Source organism: Acanthisitta chloris, unplaced genomic scaffold (genome assembly GCF_000695815.1).
Source record: "Acanthisitta chloris isolate BGI_N310 unplaced genomic scaffold, ASM69581v1 scaffold34803, whole genome shotgun sequence".
In the NCBI taxonomy this organism is placed as follows: domain Eukaryota; kingdom Metazoa; phylum Chordata; class Aves; order Passeriformes; family Acanthisittidae; genus Acanthisitta; species Acanthisitta chloris.
Genome location: NW_008664865.1, coordinates 18016 through 37268, shown reverse-complemented (window position 1 = coordinate 37268; position 19253 = coordinate 18016). Strand labels below are relative to the sequence as shown.

Sequence of the window (19253 nt, the reverse complement as noted above, 5' to 3'; positions counted from 1 at the left end):
AAGTCAGTGTGACAGTCTATACAGTTAGGGAAAAAATTACTCTCTCTGTGCTATCTGCATTATCATCAATATAAGCATTTAAAAAAACAACTTGAGTTTGAAACTTTGCTGTAAATCAGTAAGGCACTGTCCAAACTCAGTGGGAACTGCCTTTATTAATCTGTGTTATTTTCAGCAATGATTGCTATAACATTAAAAAACTCAAAAGTCTTAACTAATTAATGACTACTGAAACAGCCAGACCTTCTCAGCCCATTTCATATTCTCCTGAAGCCATTTTAGAGCAGAAAAAAGCTCCAAGCTGTAAACTTCTTCCATATTGATATTCATGGTCAGGTGCTTAAGAAAAAGCTTTGGATCAGACAGACGAGCTGCTAGGATCAGTCTCTGCACTGCCACTTGATAGTGTGTCTGGTCTTCACATCTGTAAGGGAATTTTCACAAATACAGAATTAGGTACCACTCAGGCCCTGGGTCACTTGCCTGACACTTTATACAGGCAGCGAGATTACAGGAACATTAAAATAATTCCTTGTATTTACTTAACTGATAATATATTATGTTAATTTCTAGAGAGATTTTAGGCTATTATTCTGAAAATTAAAAAGTTAGAAAAAGTATATTTTTAACATATATTACAGTAATGAAAAGTAATAAGCTTTAATGGCAGTGCAAAGTGGCTCTGTGATATTCACAGCACATTTCATGAAAAAATGTTTGTCTCTGGGCTGGAAAATTCAGTAAAGGGAGTGCAAACCACTGAATGAACTGGATATAACAAGAATTCATGCACATGCTTGAATCCAAAAGGATTACTCCTTTTTGGCATGTAATCACTTTTGGAACAAGGCTGTGCCGAAGTGACATGCCTACAGTTTTTTTGCACAAGCAGAATGTATTTTTAAAGAAAAACAAGCAGAGGTACAATAACATACACATGAAAACAAGAGATAAAGTTCTCATTTACCAAAGTAACAAAATTAAGAGATGTATTCCATGGGAAGGATAGAGGAGAAGGAGAACAGAGTACTCAGGTTTGAGATGCCTGTGTTCATACTTCTTAACAAATGTAGTTTTTCTGTGCAGTTTCAGATTTTGATGCTGAGCCACTCAAACTCAGAGAAAATGGGGCCTTGAAATAAATGGCACCTATAATCTAGTGACAATGGCCGGTGGTTTATGGACAAAAGGGAAAAAGCAACAAAACACATTTTTAGTCTGAAGGCATTGAGACTCTCAGAAAAGGGGGAAAAAAACCCCTAACAAATTTAATACTGAGACATCCTTCATGAAGAGAATTAAGTAAAATGGCTCCATGCACTCTCCAAAATAAATCAGCCAAGGCACATTAGAGCTGGTTTTAGAAAGCAGTAATATTTTGACTGCGCCCTTCTACTCCACTGCTTAACCACAACACAACAATCTATATAGCAAGGTATCAAGTCATCCTGTGTTTGAAAATACAGTAGATTCTTAGTGTGGTAGACACTTTCAGTTGGGGAACACAGGCCAGTATCACTCTGGAACAATTACTTTCCTGCTACACACATGTAGAAATGACAATGATAAACACCCCCCGCCCCCCCAAGATGTACTGTTCTATAACCAGTTCAAAAGCAATGATAAAATCAAGTTAAAAGCCAAGCATTCTCTTTCCCAGATACTGGAAAGTAAGCTCTCTTGTTAATTTACATGACGACATGGATAAGTACAATCAAAATGGTAAATATCTGACAACAAACCTTTTCAGTATTATTTGAAGAGTCTGACTAGTAGTCATTGAACTTAGAATATCACTGGCATTTGAAACAAGAAAAATTTCAATGGCCAACAGCATCTCAACTTCAGACAGGTAAGATGGAATATTCAAAAGCTTGTGATGTAAATTTCCCTGCAGCTGTGGGTAGCAACCCAGTGACAAAGCACCTGAGAGTAAATGCAGAAACATGAGGAATTAGGATTACCAATGTGTGAATAAGAAAAAAAAAACCAAACCCCAAACTCTCATTGGATTTTACTATTTCACCTATGAAATGGCCTGATTTGAGAGCATAGCAAATAGTGTTCACACCTAAAATTCACTGCTGTAAGATGTTGTTTTTTTAGTAACAGAATCAAATCAGTAAAGAATGTCACACTACAGAGAGACAGCTCTTGGTGTACCCTAGCAGACTGGCACACCCAGTATTATCTTAGCTCAGAAATGGGGAGTTGAAAACAATTACAGACTATTAGCTCTTAGTTGAAAGGAATGTTCTTATAGTTAGGATAAACTTCTTAGCCAAACTTCTCAAATCTTAAATGTTAATAATTTTACCATCACATCTCTAAAAAGAAGTATAAGGAAATCTAATTCGCCTAGATTAAAAAGTGAAGATGATGCACTTTTCAACCACTTCAGGGTGCACATTTCTGAAACTCTGAAACTGAATGTAAAAAATTAATTTTATCAGAATTACATTTATTTCATGCCAGGTTGTATACACCAGTTCTTATTTTCAACTGTCACTATTCCCCAATTAACTCCTGATACTGACACAGAAAGTACAGATTTTTTTCTTACCCATTTCTCCCTAACACTGAGCTGTTATAAGCATATTTTCCAAACAACATGAGGGGAGTATATTGTTTAAGAAGCAACTTACTTTTGTAATAGGTCCTAGCTTTAGACCACAAAGAACTTCTTCCCAAAGCTGTGATTAATCTTCTAAGTAAAGGAAACTTAATAGCAATGTTTTTTGAAAGCATGAAGTCTACTGCAGAAGACGAGACTCCAAGGTTCTTGTTCCCAAAACAGGCATTTATCAGCTCATTAAAAAGGCAGCTGTACTGAGAAACATCTACAGCATCTGAAATGAAATGAAGAATGTTAACTACTGAATTCAATCAAATGCAAATCTAAGTGAAGAATCATTTCTCAATCAGTACTTAAATCAGGATTCTTGCTTCTATCAGCAAAATGGATAACATCAATACTTTGTTCATCAGAAGTACTTTCCTAGAGTAGTTCATTCACATTGTAGAAGAGAAGTGTTAAAGTCTGAATAACAATTTGCTATGAAATTCAACAGGATCGGAAAAAAATATATTCACTTTCCCAAGCCTATAAATACACTCTTCACCTGACCTCTCAGACTTAAAATTTCCACCAATAAAAATCACCTTGGTGCTTCCAGTTCTGCTTCTACTCTTACTCTGAACCGTTCCCTTCTTGACACGACTGAGCAGCCTTGTATTCACCTCATACCTCAAAGAACTAGAGCCTTTCAGTATTCTCTAAGTAGATTAGTCTTCCAACTAATCTCTCCTAACAGACCTAAAAGCACACACTGGCAATAGACCGAGACCCACACACAGGAATCAGCTGAGGTTTCCTCAATGGAGCCTAAGTAACTATGCATCTCATCTTGCAGTAGGCATCCAAAATTTGTCAGATAAATTGAGCCCAAAAGAGCGCTTGGTTCTTAACATGGTATGTAAAAGATGCCTAGGTTAGCTCAGTTACAGAAAGAAGTCCCCAATGCATTTATCTGCAATTAACATAAAATGAATCATGCCAATGATACCCCTATTTTATCTCATTGTATAGACTGTGTATGATCTTTAAAAATTTAATGAGTCTTTCCTGTTACCCTGTGTAACTGAGCCAATTGCAAAAGGAGAACAGAAGTAAAAACTGGGCATGTGTACACACACAGGCACGTGTGTGCAGCAAGAGCCACAGGGTACAATACATATTTTAAGTGACACTACAGTCGTTGGGAAAAAATCTACTCGTTGTCTAAAACCATCTTGCTTCTTCAATAAATTTTAGCTGGAAAACACAAATGAACAGTACAGAATCATCTGTTCCATTTTTAGCTCTTAACACAGTACCTTTTTCTTTACTTACCAGAATGCATTTGAAAACCTGGTAGGTTCTGCAGAACTTCAAACGCCTGCCTGTACAAACTCTTCCTCAAGTACTTGTGCACTAGGGTACATAACAGATTATGTCGATTGATGATGTCCATTTTATCACAGGGCCACAATGGTGAATTTGTGGTCCACTCTGACTCTGTGGCAAACAACAGTGCAGTGTTACTTCTACGAACTGAAACTGCTGGATGCTGAGACTTATGGCCATTGAGAATATACTGTGAACTGAGGTACGACACAAGACTCGTACTGCACCAAAAGCGTAATCCTGATTATTAGTAATTCATTCCTTATGACCAATACTCCTCAGGTGGATTCTCTGAACTCCTTTTATTAAATATCATGGTAGCAAAATGGACTGTTAATGACATATAAATGTCTATTGCTAGAAGTGTATGTACCTCTATGAAATTAAATACCAAATTTTAGATCCTCAGTATTACTTTACAGAACACATTCTATTCTTTATGCTTCCAAGTTTCCACTTTTCATCAGATCAGAATTCCATAAAGCCAGAAAGAACATGTTATTTAATTGCAGGACTATGGTACTGTTCTAAGGCAATTCTATTACATGGGGAGACTGTGAGGTGTAAAGAAACGCTGCATTGACCCAAGCCTGAAATTTTTTTGACACTGAATGTCCCGACTCAAAGGAAATCGAAATGGGGGAGGGTTGTTTTCCAAGCTGCACTGCTCCCTCATTACATCAGGCTTTTGAGCAGAATGGCGTTGTAGCAGACTACTGTGAAAACTTTCCTGAAAAAAATTAATATTAGTCATAATATTTCTTATACATATCAAGAATAATACTAACATGTAAGGTAGATTACTTTTGCTTCTGTGGTCCTAGTATAAACTTGATTTAATAACACAGACCAGCTTGTAACTCTTCTCTGAAATCTGTCATGAAAGGGAACTGTTCAAACCTAAGTCAAAACTGTAAGACATGCTTACCTCTCAACACCCACGTCGCTTCATGCAAGCTTCCAGCATTAAGCAAGATTTCTGCAGCTTTATTAACAATCTGACATCTTGATGCTAACTTCCCTGCACCTACAAGTCCTTTCAAGAGTGTGAAACGTATCTGTAGCTCATTCAATTTATTCAAAACTTTCCTTCCCTAGTGGGAGAGGGAGAATGGGAAGGGGAAAGGTCAGAGAAGCAATGATACCAGTGAACACAGAATATATTTATACAAAATACAGCAGATTTAGTTTACAATACACATTTATAGGCAACAGTTTAGCTCTCGAAACTGTGAGTTGAGGGAGAAGTATAGTAAATTTTCTAATGAAGAGTAAGGGGTTTTTTACTGTGTAGACAAAACCCTCCACCAACCCATTGCTGAGGAGTTCCCAGCACAGTACTCCCCATAACATTATTTCTATTAGATAATGTTCATATACAGTGTTCCTAATATACTTTGTAATTATTTTGCATTTGCTTATTTTAGCTTATTAATACCTTTGTTTTTGATTCTATTCAGCACTACACAATCTACAAAATTCTAAAAAGAACAGCAAGTTTTCATTTTGCAGCACAGACATAGCTGGTAAACTGAAATAATTGCTCCAGCATAAGCCAAGGAAAATACTGATGTATTAGTGTCCTGTATGCAGCAGGACAATAAACTGGAAAAAGCTGGGCCTATCTGGCCAACAGTATAACAAACAACTTTATCATCAGATTCCAGGTTGGTATTTTGATTGGTTTTCTACAGAAGCTTCATCTTCACAACTTTTGTTGTCATTTCAGTCAAAAATGGCAGAAAGGTAGTAGTCTCAAAGATAATTCTAAAAAAGATGATGGATGAGTCAAGGTGGGATATCAAAATAATGTTCCCAGCAAGTCAAGAATTCAGGACTTGTCCTGTCTAGCTGCACCTTGTTGGGACAAAAGTACAAACCAGACATGTTTCTGCTCTTGTTTAATGGGTGCACCGATGAGGAGACGGCTTATTAAAAATCGTGATCCTGTGTGTACATGCATTGTGGTGGTGGAACAAGGGTCATGGGGGTAGAGGGAAAGGGAGGTCTAAGAGAACAGAGAAGCTGACAGAAATGAAGCTTACTTTTTAAGAAGCTCACTTCTTGAAAATGCTTTATGCATTTGCTCATACAGACTGTGGACTCATTAATGCCCAAACTGGAGCCTTTTGAATGCCTACAAGTATCTGCAATCCTTTATCTCAGCATAACCCATAAAAAAATACTAACATCACTGCAGTTAACAAATCTATCACTATCTTACTTTATGGACCACTTTTTGGAGAAAAAAAAGACATGGTAGCAAGTAGATAACTAGCCTTAACCACAAGATTAGGGATTTATCCGATACATACAATGGAGTGAAACTGGTTGGAGTGTGGTAGGAATGACAGTTCTAGTTCATGTATGAAATGGAGACCAATTTTTGATCTGTCAGTTCTGATAAAAATCATTCACAGCACAGCCTCATTCACACTCCCATATGGACAACAGAGCTTTCCTACAGGGCTATTAGAGGAGCTTGGTCAGCTGTGTGGTGAGAGGTGGGTTTGGTACCTAACACAACATTTTCAAAGAAACAAAGATCTTTTGCTCTAGACATAAGAGAAATCACAGTATCGTAAGAAGCATCTACTTTTACTAACTCCTGTTACACAAGAAAAACACTACATGTGCTTTTGACATCTTGCACCTCTGAAATTAGGACATGAAGATGAATCTCCTTGGAATATCAGGGGTTGTGCAATCCAAATATCAGGATCGCCCTTCAGATGGATCTGGGAAACGGCTAAAACGTATGAAGGCATACAAACACTATATGCTGAAGACAGTCAAAACCCAAGCCAAACTAAACTCTTCAATGAGCATGTGAGCACTGCCACCCCTGAATGCCAAAATTTAGACTACCTCATCTGTGGTCAGGAGTATCTTACCCATTCTAACTGCAGAGTTTTGTGGAACAAAAATGTCTAAAAATGTTCTAGTGCGGTATTAGGAAAGTGCTAATGCAAAGACCTTCTCTTTATCACACTGTGCTGCAGCTTGCAGAGACCTGCTGAAGATCACTCAACAAGCTGATGCTGCAAAATTAATGATTCATCAGAATGGGTGTACTGCCTCTAGACTGAGCACCTCTATCAAACAGCTCCTTGGACTTGGCTTCACCCTGGAAACAGACTGAGCAGCATACAGGTTTTACGTAATAGTGTTCCTGAAGGTCATCCCCTTGAGACAATAGTACTAAAGACAATTTAATTCCTTGATGTGAATCAGAAAGGGTTCCTTGATGATAATTCACAAAAAAACCACAACCCAAAACCCCAAGAGACAAAAGAGGACAACGAGAGTGTTTGCTTTTGTCGATAAAAACTCATGCTAAATATCATCTTGTATGGGATGAGGAACACCCCAGAACATCATAATTATTAGTGGAAAGGATCAGGGCCAAGTTCAGCATATGATTACCAACCAAAACACACTCCAAAATCACTGGTGGTTTCTATAATTTCTTATGCTGTCACTGGTCAAGTTGCACTGTACAGGAGATCTAGTTTGGTATACATTGCTTCCCTCCAGGAAGAAAAAGATGACTCCAATATTGAAATAGGTCTTCCTGCAGTGGAATTATGACCAATACCGCATGTGGCCTAAGGAGTGTAAAACAAAGTGAGAAGCCTAGTCTCTTAGCCCTGGCCCCCTGTAATACCTGACAGCAAGAAAGGATTGTAAAGGGTATTTCTTGTAATGTCCAAGTTTTCCAAGATTCATAGAACTCAGGACCTTGAATTCAATGGAAGAAATGCACTTCCAGTGATGTTCTGGGGAATAAGCAGTTCACCAAGCACAGCACCAGCAGCCTTACTATGTTGCTTTCCTGTCTTTCTGGCTGTTGGAGATCAGGTGTAGAAGCACCAGTGCAGGAAACTGCCCAAACTTCTCTAAATATTACTTGAGATGGGAGGTCTCAGAATGCAGCATCATTGCCAGACAAAGAAGTGACATTCCTGGGAAACAATCCCATCAGCATTTGACCCCAGAATCTCAGGAAGACCTGTCTCCTAATTCAGATTCAACCTCAGCTCAGAAAAAGCAAAAGCTGAGCCTGAACAATCAAGTTTCTAGGTTGCAAGACAAAGTTATGATAGGCTCCACGGAAGACTGCACAGAAAGGCACAATAAAATGCTTTGATGCAGCTGGACAATCAAGCAGCACTAAGATGGTGGGGAGGGAGGTGGCATATCTAGCTACTCAACTTGAGAAACACAGTTTAACATCTAGAAAAGAAATTACTAATTCTTTTTCTTTCACACAGGCTCCTATAATCCAGTATACCTTTATCCACTGCAGTACTTTGTGATAGGAATACATGACGCTTATCCCAGTCCTTCCAAGGAAAAGTCTGTCTGCTTCTTTATTTTGAGAATATTTTATTACTGGAAAGAAAAAGCATTGTTTATTTAATATTTGTCTCATATTCATAATTTATATTTTTGCATATGTTTATAATGTATTTAATATATTAGTGCACTAGCACATGTATGCAATTTTAAAATAAATAAATTGGGGGTGAGGGCTCAAAAATGTTTTAGTGATGGAAGTGCCTATATCAGTTTGGAGACCACTGCTTGAGGGAAGACAAAGTTCCAATTCCATCAAAATCTTCTCTCTGCGTCACAACTGGAAGCTGTGACATATGTTCTATAATACGAATTCTGTGGTCAGAAAGGTCATGTCACATGTCTGAAATAAATATTCAGCATGTTTTAGTCGGTAATACAGGTTGAAAAAATCTGAGTCATTCATTATAAAATGCTTTAATATCCCACTGACAGTTTACTGAGCCTCAGTAATCTGCAAATTTATTAGGAAGAATAATACAGATATGCAAATGAACAGGCATAAGGAGGAAAGGGGAAAAAAAACCTGCTAGCACTATTAAAGCAGACTCAGCCCTTCTTTAGAGAATAAAATAATTCTAAAAATCCAAATTACAGACTGAAAATAAGACACAATATACATTATGTAACCTTGTTCACCGTGTTTTGAAACACACAACTATACATATATATTTACAGCTCTAAAGTTTATTTATGCTATTAATAGTGTGACACTTCACATGACAATGACATTTGCCTTTATCCTGAGTATAGAACACTGTTATTAAAAGATCAGGAATTTTGGTTTATCTTCTTGATTTCACAAATCTCAGCTGCTCTTCTTTCAGAATATTCTGTGATTTTAAGTGCAAGCACTGTGGATTTTACTTCTACTAGAAAATGTCTTCTATTGAACATTACAGATGATTGTATTTGCACCTCAGGAAATTCTCAATATTGTAACACAAAACTAAGTAATAGTCAGAAAACTGTATGAATTAGTTTTTTATCTCTTTTAAAAATTCTACAAAGAATAAAGAAAAGGATTTCTTGCATCTTAATTTACCTGCATCAGCAAAGTCACAAAAAGGAACTCCTGGTCTCTGTGTCTCAGCATCTTTGGCTAGTATTTCAGCAATAGATAAAAGCAATTTCTGCATATCATCAAACCGCTCACATCCAGTTCTTGCACGAAGATACAAAGCTCCCAGCTTGGCCCAATCACTTTTTTCCTTACAATGCTATGAAGAAGGCAAGGGATAAATATAAGCAAATCTGCTTCCAGAACACCCACACAGAAAATACACTGAAATTTGAGGAATACACCTGGGATAGACTTAAAGCAGAAAAGAGCTGCAGATGAAATGTTACTGCCAAGAACCTCCATGTTCAATATGGCAGAGCTACATGTTGCCTAACTTGCATGGACTACTGATTACTTCTGTACCTCAACAAATTAAATTCCTTTTTCCATGCCATGACCCCAGTTGGGGAAGCTCATAACTTAATCATCCAATTCAAGAACTGGCATTCATCCAGAATTTTAGTACTTTTTTTTTTTTTTTTTGCACAATGCATGCCAAATTTATGGTAGTTCTTTTTTTTTTTTTTTTGCACAATCCATGCCAAATTTATGGCTATTTTATATATGACTTAGACTTTTGCTTGCCAGGTCACCTGGTGTTAAGGGAGTAAAAAAATCAGTCCTGATTCTCCCCTTCTTGTATTTCAGTCTCTGGACCTGTGCAGTATATAGGACAATATGCAAACTATATTATAATTGTGCATAATAAGTAATCTGACCGTGAATACGAAAGACACAAATGTCCAATTTAAAGAATGTTTTACAGTATCTTCCTATTCTTGCTTAATGTTGCCAGTTTCAGCCCTTTACAATTGAGTGCTTTTATACCAGATATGAACTCTGTCTGCTAAATAACATATTACATAAATTTTTGGTGAGGAATGATGTACCACAACCAATGTTAAGGCACAGGAAATAATTGCTTAAAGTTATAAAATCTTTGAATTAAATGCAAAACCAAGATAAAAACTACAAGTATGTAAATTGAAATCCTGACATTCCAGAAAAGCCAAAGACAGTTTTCCCTTGCGTGTTAAGCCCTCCCAAAGATGGCTTTGCATACAAGTATTTATCATAAGCTCGATATATTTAATAACGAAGCCCACTAATTTAAAATGAGGTAGAAATTGCTATTTCTTGTAGGTTTAAAAGAAGTCATGGTGTAAGTATTCCAACAGGTCTGAAGAATGCACATACTGTACCTGAATTTCAGCCACTGCCAAGTTGAAGTCAAAAAGCCACTTTGTCTCAAAATGTCTCTCCTTAAATCTTCCATAATAAAAAAATGTTAATAATTTTAACACATCCTATTGAACTAAATTATGCATTAGCAGCAGGTGAACAACAAATTATCAATTATGAACAATAAACTGATGTGATCTTGGATCCTATTTACTTCACATTATGTAACCTGTACACTAAAAACACTCATTTATAATCTTGCCAAGGGAAGTCAGTACATTACTAACCAAATAACTGAGCAGAGCTATCTTCACAGACTATATTCCCTTGTCTCAGTAGAAATGGAACTGAAAAGGTAGGAATAAGACTTGCAATCTATTAAGTAAAGGCAGAACTGTACTGTATGTATTTCTGACATAAAATGACAAGTGCTAGTCACCTAGGAGCACAACACTTCTTTCTGATGCCACCACTGAAACAATGGATACATCTACCCAGTGTGATGCTGCCATGCAGAGACACATGACCTACACATGCATAAGCTAACACATGCAACTGAAGTAGCACAGCTGCTCAGTCTTCAATAGATATAGGCAATTTCTCACCGTCAACTGAACACACTCACATACTGAGGCAACCTGGAAGAGGACATTTCTTTGTCAGATTCCTGATATAAAAAGTGGTAAGAATTACCTCCAACATTACCAGTTGTGTTTTACCAGCACCTTACCAGTGTGATACGTTGCACTGCTCAAACACTAAGATCCATGGCTGAAAGTATGTTACGGGAAAAGTATGCAAAAGCAGCACATAATTTCTACAGTGCATTCAGCAGAAACAGTGGTGGTTTGTTTTCAGATGCTGCATATTTAGTTTCCTCTAAGAACCAAAGGTATGTTTATAAATTGCAGATTTAGTTTCTCAACTTTTGTGTGTGTGTATGATGCAGATGATAAAAACAGGAAAAAGGATCACAATCTTGTTTAAGTGATGGGGAGGTATCAACAGTTTTGGAACAGATTTGACATTTTGCCCAGCATGATCCAGCAGTACTTGAAAAATGACCCTCCTCTCTAGTTGTGTTGGCACAAGTGCTTATGTAGTCACACTGTAAAGAAAACTAGAAAACTACTTCAGATTATAACTAATCCTCTTACTGCCTAGAAGGGATATTTATTGCAGAATTAGTGTTTCCTTACGTGGACCTCAATGATTTATTAAACCATGATGTTGCTGATTTGACTAGTTACATAAACTTGCAGCACAGCTGGGAGCAGACTGTACAACAATGATCGATATGGAAAACACTAGCTAACCATAACTGCAGTCAGAATCTAAGTTTTGACTTAATCTTTGAAGCACAGTAGATTGACAGCACTCTAAAATACAATTAGGCATGATACAAGAGTATTTTCATCCAAAACATCTTTTAAAGATTTTACATAAATTTATAAAAATAGACTCTGAAGAAGGAACTAGACAGATATAATCATGAAATAGCTCCTTAAAGACATACCTGGATTTTATGTTCAAAACAGTACTTATTTCCCAACTGGAAACTTGCAACTGGTTAAGTAACTTGATAATACAGTCAAAATGCTCTAACTCAGGGAACATACCAGCATCAATGAGCTGCAATATCAAACAAGGTAAGAAAAGTAATCATACAAAAAGTTGTGATCACTTAATGTATTTTCAGAAGTGGCAAACAACATTGGGAAAAACATGTCACAGTGAATCTCAGCCAAAAAAAAAAAGGATAAATGAAAACTGCACCACAACTTCAGTGAGTCACAATATAACTTTGAATGTTACTTCAGTATTTTTTAAAATGATATGTCTGAATTTTAAAACAGGCAAGATATTTCAGAAATTCCAACAAGCAGCAGCAGCACAAACACACATACCTTACAAAAAGTACTGATTAATGTAGGCACAGCATCTCTTATATTCAAAGAAGCCACATGCTCAAAAACTTTCAGAAGAACATCTACAGCTGGCTGATCCAGACAGAAAAAACCAAAAAGCACAGTCAGTTTTGCAGCTCTGTTCAATTAGAAAGCTTAGAGATTTTATAACAGAAGCTTTTGAATTTCTCCTCTCCAAGATTTGAGGACCAGAGTAAAAACAAGCTTATTACTACAAATGCACAGTACTCAAAAAACCTAAGTAACTATGGAACTAAGATTTAAAAAAATATTACAAGGTCACCTACCACTGTCTTGATTTGTACAGTTACATTCAATATCTGAAATACTTCCTGCAACAAACAGTTCTTGAGCAAAGAGACAAGAAGATCATTCAGCACTTGAGAAGCAAAATCCACACCAGGAATAACTCCTCTGTAATACTGCACAAATATTTGGACTGAAAAAAGCAATTAAATTAATTTCACTGTGGAGTAACTGATGTTAACTATAAAAACAAATTATTTCCTTATATTTTAAATGCAGTGAACAACCTTTAATTATTCAAGGCATTATGGGGACAGGGATATGGAGAAAAATGGACAAAAGGATCCAGTTTGAACCCAGTGATAACCTTACTATACCCAGACTGATTACTTTGACACACCTCATGTCATTTTGCTGAATACCATAAGCCCAGTAGATTTCCAGACAGTTTAGCTGATTTGGTGCAGCACAAGAAAAAATGCCCCAAACCAGGTTAGATTTGGTACATATACCAAGGTAACAAAGGCTTTTTCAGACATGAAGCTCTGGGAAGTGAAGTGCAGTGTTATGGTGGATGTTCTTATAACTTGTTCCAGTGCTAGCCTCAATAGACAGGTACTGCAGCCTGCTGGTACAGTGTCACCCTCATGAAAATGCTCAGGATTCCAGCAGAGGAACATAACAGCACAGGGTGCAACTGAATCCCCTGTGCACATTCTGCTACACTCTAAGAGGCTTTCAAAAGCTTACGACTGCTCAGGACAGCTACAAAAGGAATAACTGTCCAGAGTAAAAAATACAAACCAAACCACAAAACAAAAGAAGCCCTTTCTGACTGAATTCAAAAGCTCAGATGGATCTGAATCACATGCAGAGCCTAAAACGTGGTAATCAAAATTGTCTGCATATGTGGTAGTGCGTAAGTAAACTAAAGCTGTCTGGGTGCTGTAGCAACACTTCATTTCAAGAGCTTCATTCTAAAGTTTTTGAGTTTGTGATTTCTGGCCAGGGTGTTCAAAAGCATCTTAACAATATCTGGGTTCTGTTAAACCTCCCTCAGCCCCAGTCATGTATTTCTCAAGTCTAGTTACAGTAGGCTAGGTTCATTTTTTGCAGGAATAAGATTACTAACAACCTCCTGAGATAACTGTGCATCTAAGCCTCACTGGGAAATTCAAACATGAAAACACAGGGTTGAATGTATTCATTTGAAATAAGAACAACTTATTTACTGTTGAGGTGGTACCCATTTCTCTCCTAACAGTCTATTTAATTTGCTTTAAATAAGCTAAGTATCAAAGGTACAGTAAAAGCTACTACTGTATCATACCTGCACGTTTTAGGAGGCCTGATTCTTTGATGTCAATGTATGTCCTAAGTATTGCCATGCAAATCTAGGAAAAAAAATAGACTATAGTAAAATGTTGCCTCAGTTTATGCCAAACAAAAGAACTACCCACAAACAAGTTTCTAGTATGCAATGAGCTTTACACTGCTTCTACTTAAATCATACATACTGACAAATGGTATAAGAAGGTAACTGGATCTGTAGGCACAGATTTGGTCAAAAGGTCAGCAAATCACACAGGAAAATAACCTAGATGAAATGTTTGGGAAAGGAGCTGCTGCAACCACAGCTGTGTGCTGCAACCACAGCTTTGTGCATGTGTGTGTATGTACTCATAGCAAACAGGAAAAAAAAAAAGAAGACTGTGAAAATGCAGTTGCCTCAGAATTAGTATAAATGTGGCAGGCTGTAAACAAAAAAAGAAATGGAAACAAAAAGGTGAACGTGGAACATGATAAACAAAAATTACATGAATGTACCAAGAAATCAAAAAATAACTTAGAAATGGTTATTTTGACCATTTGATCATGACAAAGAATCACTGATAAGGACACAGATGAAAAAGCTCAGAACTAACTTGATTTTATGAACCATTCCACCCCAGACCCACTTGTATTGGAACACACTTGAAATCTTAAGCTGTCAGTTTTCTGATACTTAGACATTTTGCTCCATCTCTGCAGATCAAGAAATAAAGACTACTGAGATTTCATCTTAGAATTCCAAGTTAGGGAAAAACCCACCCACCCTTTGTCACTTCTGGAATATTTAGAGTCTTTCTGCACAACAATGTAAACGGGTCATATTTAATACTTTTTGTGAAACAATGAAAAAATCAAGAGACAGAAAATGCCCTAAATTAGTAGTCATGTTATTACAGAATTGAGTCAGGTTTATTTTTACATCCAAGTCCAAAATTACACAGGATCCATTCACAGAGTTTGCTATACAACAAATGAATTATGATCAGAGCATAAGATACTGGCTTGTGGCCATGACATCTTTCTTTTTTTAAAAAAACATTAACCTGTTCAGATCATCAAGCCAAAGAATGCAAAAACTGTACATCTAAATATGCTGAATATAAATAAAGCTTATTTTCATAGCTTACTGCTTTTATTTTGAAACAGTATAATAATGTGGTTGAACTATAGTCCAAGATAGACCTTTCAGAAAATCATGTCAAATTTTTGATCGTTAATGTATGTGCAGTGCCACTTGGCAATGGGTTAAACTCATTTAATCCCAATCTATAATCCCAGGTGGATGAATGCATTTCCAAAGCAAACTGTAGCAAACAAACAGTATGGAAATTAGTTTGCTTTCTTTTGGAATCTGTTTTTCTCCTTCTTTGGACTGACTCCCAAAAAAGGCCAAGATTGCATCTGGAGCTCTGACTGTTCCAAGTATTAGTGAAATTGCTTGGAAAAGCCACTTGTGGTAGCATTTAATCACAGGACATGTTACATTACATTGATAAAAGAAACTGAATGTGTTACTCATTTACAGCTTCTAGAAGGCTTTAGCTGATTTAGCTGTCTCAATTTTAAAAAGTGTAACTGCACCTACAGACCATGTAAAAATGTGAAAACCTTGAGCTGACAGTAATAGATTTTGAATGAAGGTACATGAAAGAGATGAATCCTATTTTTAAAAGAGAGTGTAAATCACACTATTCTGTCATCTCTCAGTTGATTCCATGACTCGTTTAGCACAACAATTTAATAAAATCTCTAATAAAAGACTGTGTATCTTGTACAACCAACCAACTGTCCAGCAAAACACAGCCCTACTACAGTAACACAGAAGTGCTGGTGATCAGAACAAGCGGCACAGGAATTTATGAAACCCTTCAGCATCTCCCACTTTGTGTGCACTCTCGTGTTTAAATGGCTAAAAGCCCATGCTGCAGCCCTTTGCTCAGTGAAATCAAGCCCAGGATCCTTTTTACTAGAGATTCTGTTTATGGGCCCTGTAGAATGCTCGTGGTGTACACTGCCTATGTGACTGAATAGGGATAGGGTTTAGTCACTCCCTATTAAACATGGCTGAGACTGACCAACAGCTTCAGAAATTAGTTAATGGTGGTTAGAGACAGTAGTAAAAGGATAGTGTAAAGTCTCATTTCTTTAGGAAGACAGATTTTAAAAAAGAAAAGCCCAGAACACCACAACAGAAGCACACACCCAGGGCCCTGAAGCTGAGAGAAAACGTTAATGAAGACAGAAAGCTTCCTATTTTATATCCTGTTTGTTTCCAGTTCATAGCGTCAAGGAAAAAAAGTATATCCTGTTTGTTTCCAGTTCATAGCATCAAGGCAAAAAAAAAAAAAGAGTAAGAAGTCACAAAAAAGTAAACATTTCTTTAGTCTAAAATGCCTAATGAGTAAGGTGCACAAAGCCAAAATAAAATCAGACAGAGAAATACCGTTTGTATGAAGACATGTTTTCCAATCACTTATTTAGCCATGCAATTGTTATCTATGCTGTACTCTGAAGTGTCTCTCAAGCAAAAATATTTCCTGTATCACTCGCACTGTCTCGTCCTTTAACTGGACACCACTGAGAAGAGTCCAGCTTCATCATCTTCACCCTCTCTCCATCAGATACTGACACATATTTTTAAGATCTGCCCCCCCCATACTTTGGTGAATTTTTAAAATACAGTCTTAATAGTTTCATTTACTTTGCCTAACACAAAACAGATTTCACTGTTTGAAATTAAAGGCATCTTTTAAAAATAAATAAAACCTGGTAACTTGCACAACTTGCTGAGCTCAAGAGTGTGCTGATTTTCAAAACATATGATGTTTTTGTAAATTAAAATCACTGCTGTGTTGTGTGATCAACCACAACTGTGAAGAGTGTTAAATACTAGGAAGTTATGCTTTAAAGCATCCATCAGTTACTTAATGGAAAGGCAAGAATATCCATTACAGGGAAAGGTATTTCTCCTCCGAAGTTCTGGCAACAATCATCCCTAAAAACAGTGCAAAGCAAGTGGACTGCCAGTCTGCACAACAGTTTCTGGAGAGATTTACCTCTCCTGTATATGATCAGATGACTTTGTTGCTGCTTTACCTGTTTTCCATTTATGTACTTTGGTGCCACCATGAGGTGCTTGGCCTATTACCATTTTCAAATGGACAGGCCTAAAAGTATAAATAAATGTACAAACAAACAAAACTCAAAGTGTACTTTCAGACTACCAAGAAAGCAGAACAGTTAAAGTGTGCTGAAGTGCTGCACCACACTAAAATCGAATAGAATGAATTTTTAATAGTTTTAGGCAAACAATTCCTTATGTGTCCGTATATAACAAAGCACAACAATCCATGATAATTCATATAAACTAGCAGAAAATTACTAATATTCTCTACAGTCTGCCAAAGATATTTTACAAATGAGGAGAGAGGAAGATGTCCCATACAAAACTACTCTCAAATTATCTTAGTATTTTTAAGATGTTATATAAATTTTCAAAGGGCTTTTCTTTGAGATGTATAAAGGAGTAGAGAAAACATTAAGAAAAATCAACCCAAATTACACTGCTGTATTTTAAAATTTTTGACACAATATGTTTAACATATCAAGGAGACAAATAAGCTCCTTTAGATGTCACTTCTTTTTTAGTAATTCTGTCTAACAGGTTCACTACAAGTTATTTTTTACATTTTGATCCTGAAATTTCTTACTTACTGACACAAATGATAAAACTGTACTCATACCAATAAGATGGTAGGTAAACAAATCTTTTAAGACCTGATGAGGACAAGTTTAGGCATTTGTCTTTGTTTAGTTGTTTTAACGTTTTTATTTGCTTCCAAGAGACTTATAAAACCATCAAAGTGTTGGTTTCATACAGTCAATTCCAAAATCTTCCTACATGACAGCACAATTAGCTTGCCTTGCACAGTTCTTGGAAGCATCTCAGACTCATGTCTTTGTTAAATGGTTTGAAAACACATCTACTTCGTCCATCACTGCAAAACTATTTTTGCTTGCAAATATTATGAGAATTGTTGCTCCGTTTAAGGAGATTCCAGCATCTTTAAACAAACATGCCTGCTTTACACAAAACATGCAGAAAGGCACATACCATAGATGGCTTTTGACTCGCACAAGACATACAAAGTCTATGTTTGCTGAAAGCCTTCGACACTTAGGATAGAAATGTCTCAGAGCCTGCCTAGTCTACTACTCTATATTTGTACAGCCTAATTCTTGCTCTTTTACTGATGTCTGTGCTCTCAAGAAGTCTGCTAGTTCAACCTACCATGTTTTAAAAAAACCCCAACTTAAAAAAGATCTTGAGAAGAAGAATTTCTGAGCATTTTTTTCATCCATCAGTGTCTGAAATGTACTCCCTTTCCACATAGAAATGAACAAAGGAGACCATGTTCAGCATTTAAAAAGTATTCACACTTACAATCTGTTCCTTTCTTCAATAAATTTTGTTACCTTTTCATCCCTTTGTTCAGGCACATGCCTTAAGCAACAGTTTGTTCTTTTACACCCACGTGAAGTCATGAAATAATATCTGCAGTATTTATGGGGCAAGTCAAGTGCATCAAGGATCTGCTGGACTGAACGAGAAGCCTGAAATAAAAGAAAAACAAAACAAGAAGGAACCAAGCAGACAGTAGTTTTTGAAAGCAAACATTGTTCTTTTTGTTTTTGAAGAATTTCAAAATATCAACAAATTCTTAAAAAAGCAAAAAACGTGATCTATAATTATGCCTCTGAAATAATCCTCATCTCTATACCATATCTGCAGCATTTCAGAGACGACAAAGATCTATCCTTTGTCACGTCACGTTAGCGTCTAACGCAACAAAAGCCTGTCTTGAAGACCACAACCAGAAAGAATGCAAGAACTGCTAAATGAGATGGACAACGAGTAGAGAGGAGGAAGAAAGGTGACAAGCTCCTGCACGGCTCTGAGTAACGGTCTGAGAATTCTGGGGCATCAATTTCCTCTCCCTTTTTTCAGTGTGCAGCACAATGGATAAAGCAGGCTGCCTTAAACATGTGAAACCTTGTCTGCACTGCAGTTCTACAAAAAACAACAAAGCAAAAAGCATTATTTGATTTTGCTTAAGCTGAAAACAGAAATCAAGAAAGCTCCACAGTGAATAGCTGTCTCCTCATCATGGATTTTGTTCTCAAGAGATTGTATTTA

The 19253-nt window shown here is 36.7% G+C and overlaps 1 protein-coding gene across 1 annotated transcript in view; it reads right to left on the bottom strand.

Annotated features, from left to right (window-relative positions):
- Positions 1 to 225: 225 nt before the first annotated feature.
- TOPAZ1 (testis and ovary specific PAZ domain containing 1) overlaps positions 226 to 19253 on the bottom strand; it is a gene marked incomplete at its 5' end in the record, with an annotated part of 36803 nt that continues 17775 nt past the window's right edge. The window contains 13 exons of the mRNA XM_009071524.1: positions 226 to 424; positions 1743 to 1926; positions 2646 to 2849; positions 3893 to 4057; positions 4875 to 5040; positions 8241 to 8341; positions 9351 to 9525; positions 10571 to 10637; positions 12067 to 12182; positions 12458 to 12550; positions 12766 to 12917; positions 14055 to 14118; positions 18533 to 18670. Coding sequence (XP_009069772.1) covers positions 226 to 424; positions 1743 to 1926; positions 2646 to 2849; positions 3893 to 4057; positions 4875 to 5040; positions 8241 to 8341; positions 9351 to 9525; positions 10571 to 10637; positions 12067 to 12182; positions 12458 to 12550; positions 12766 to 12917; positions 14055 to 14118; positions 18533 to 18670 — 1824 coding nt within the window. The remainder of the gene's footprint in view (positions 425 to 1742; positions 1927 to 2645; positions 2850 to 3892; positions 4058 to 4874; positions 5041 to 8240; positions 8342 to 9350; positions 9526 to 10570; positions 10638 to 12066; positions 12183 to 12457; positions 12551 to 12765; positions 12918 to 14054; positions 14119 to 18532; positions 18671 to 19253) is intronic.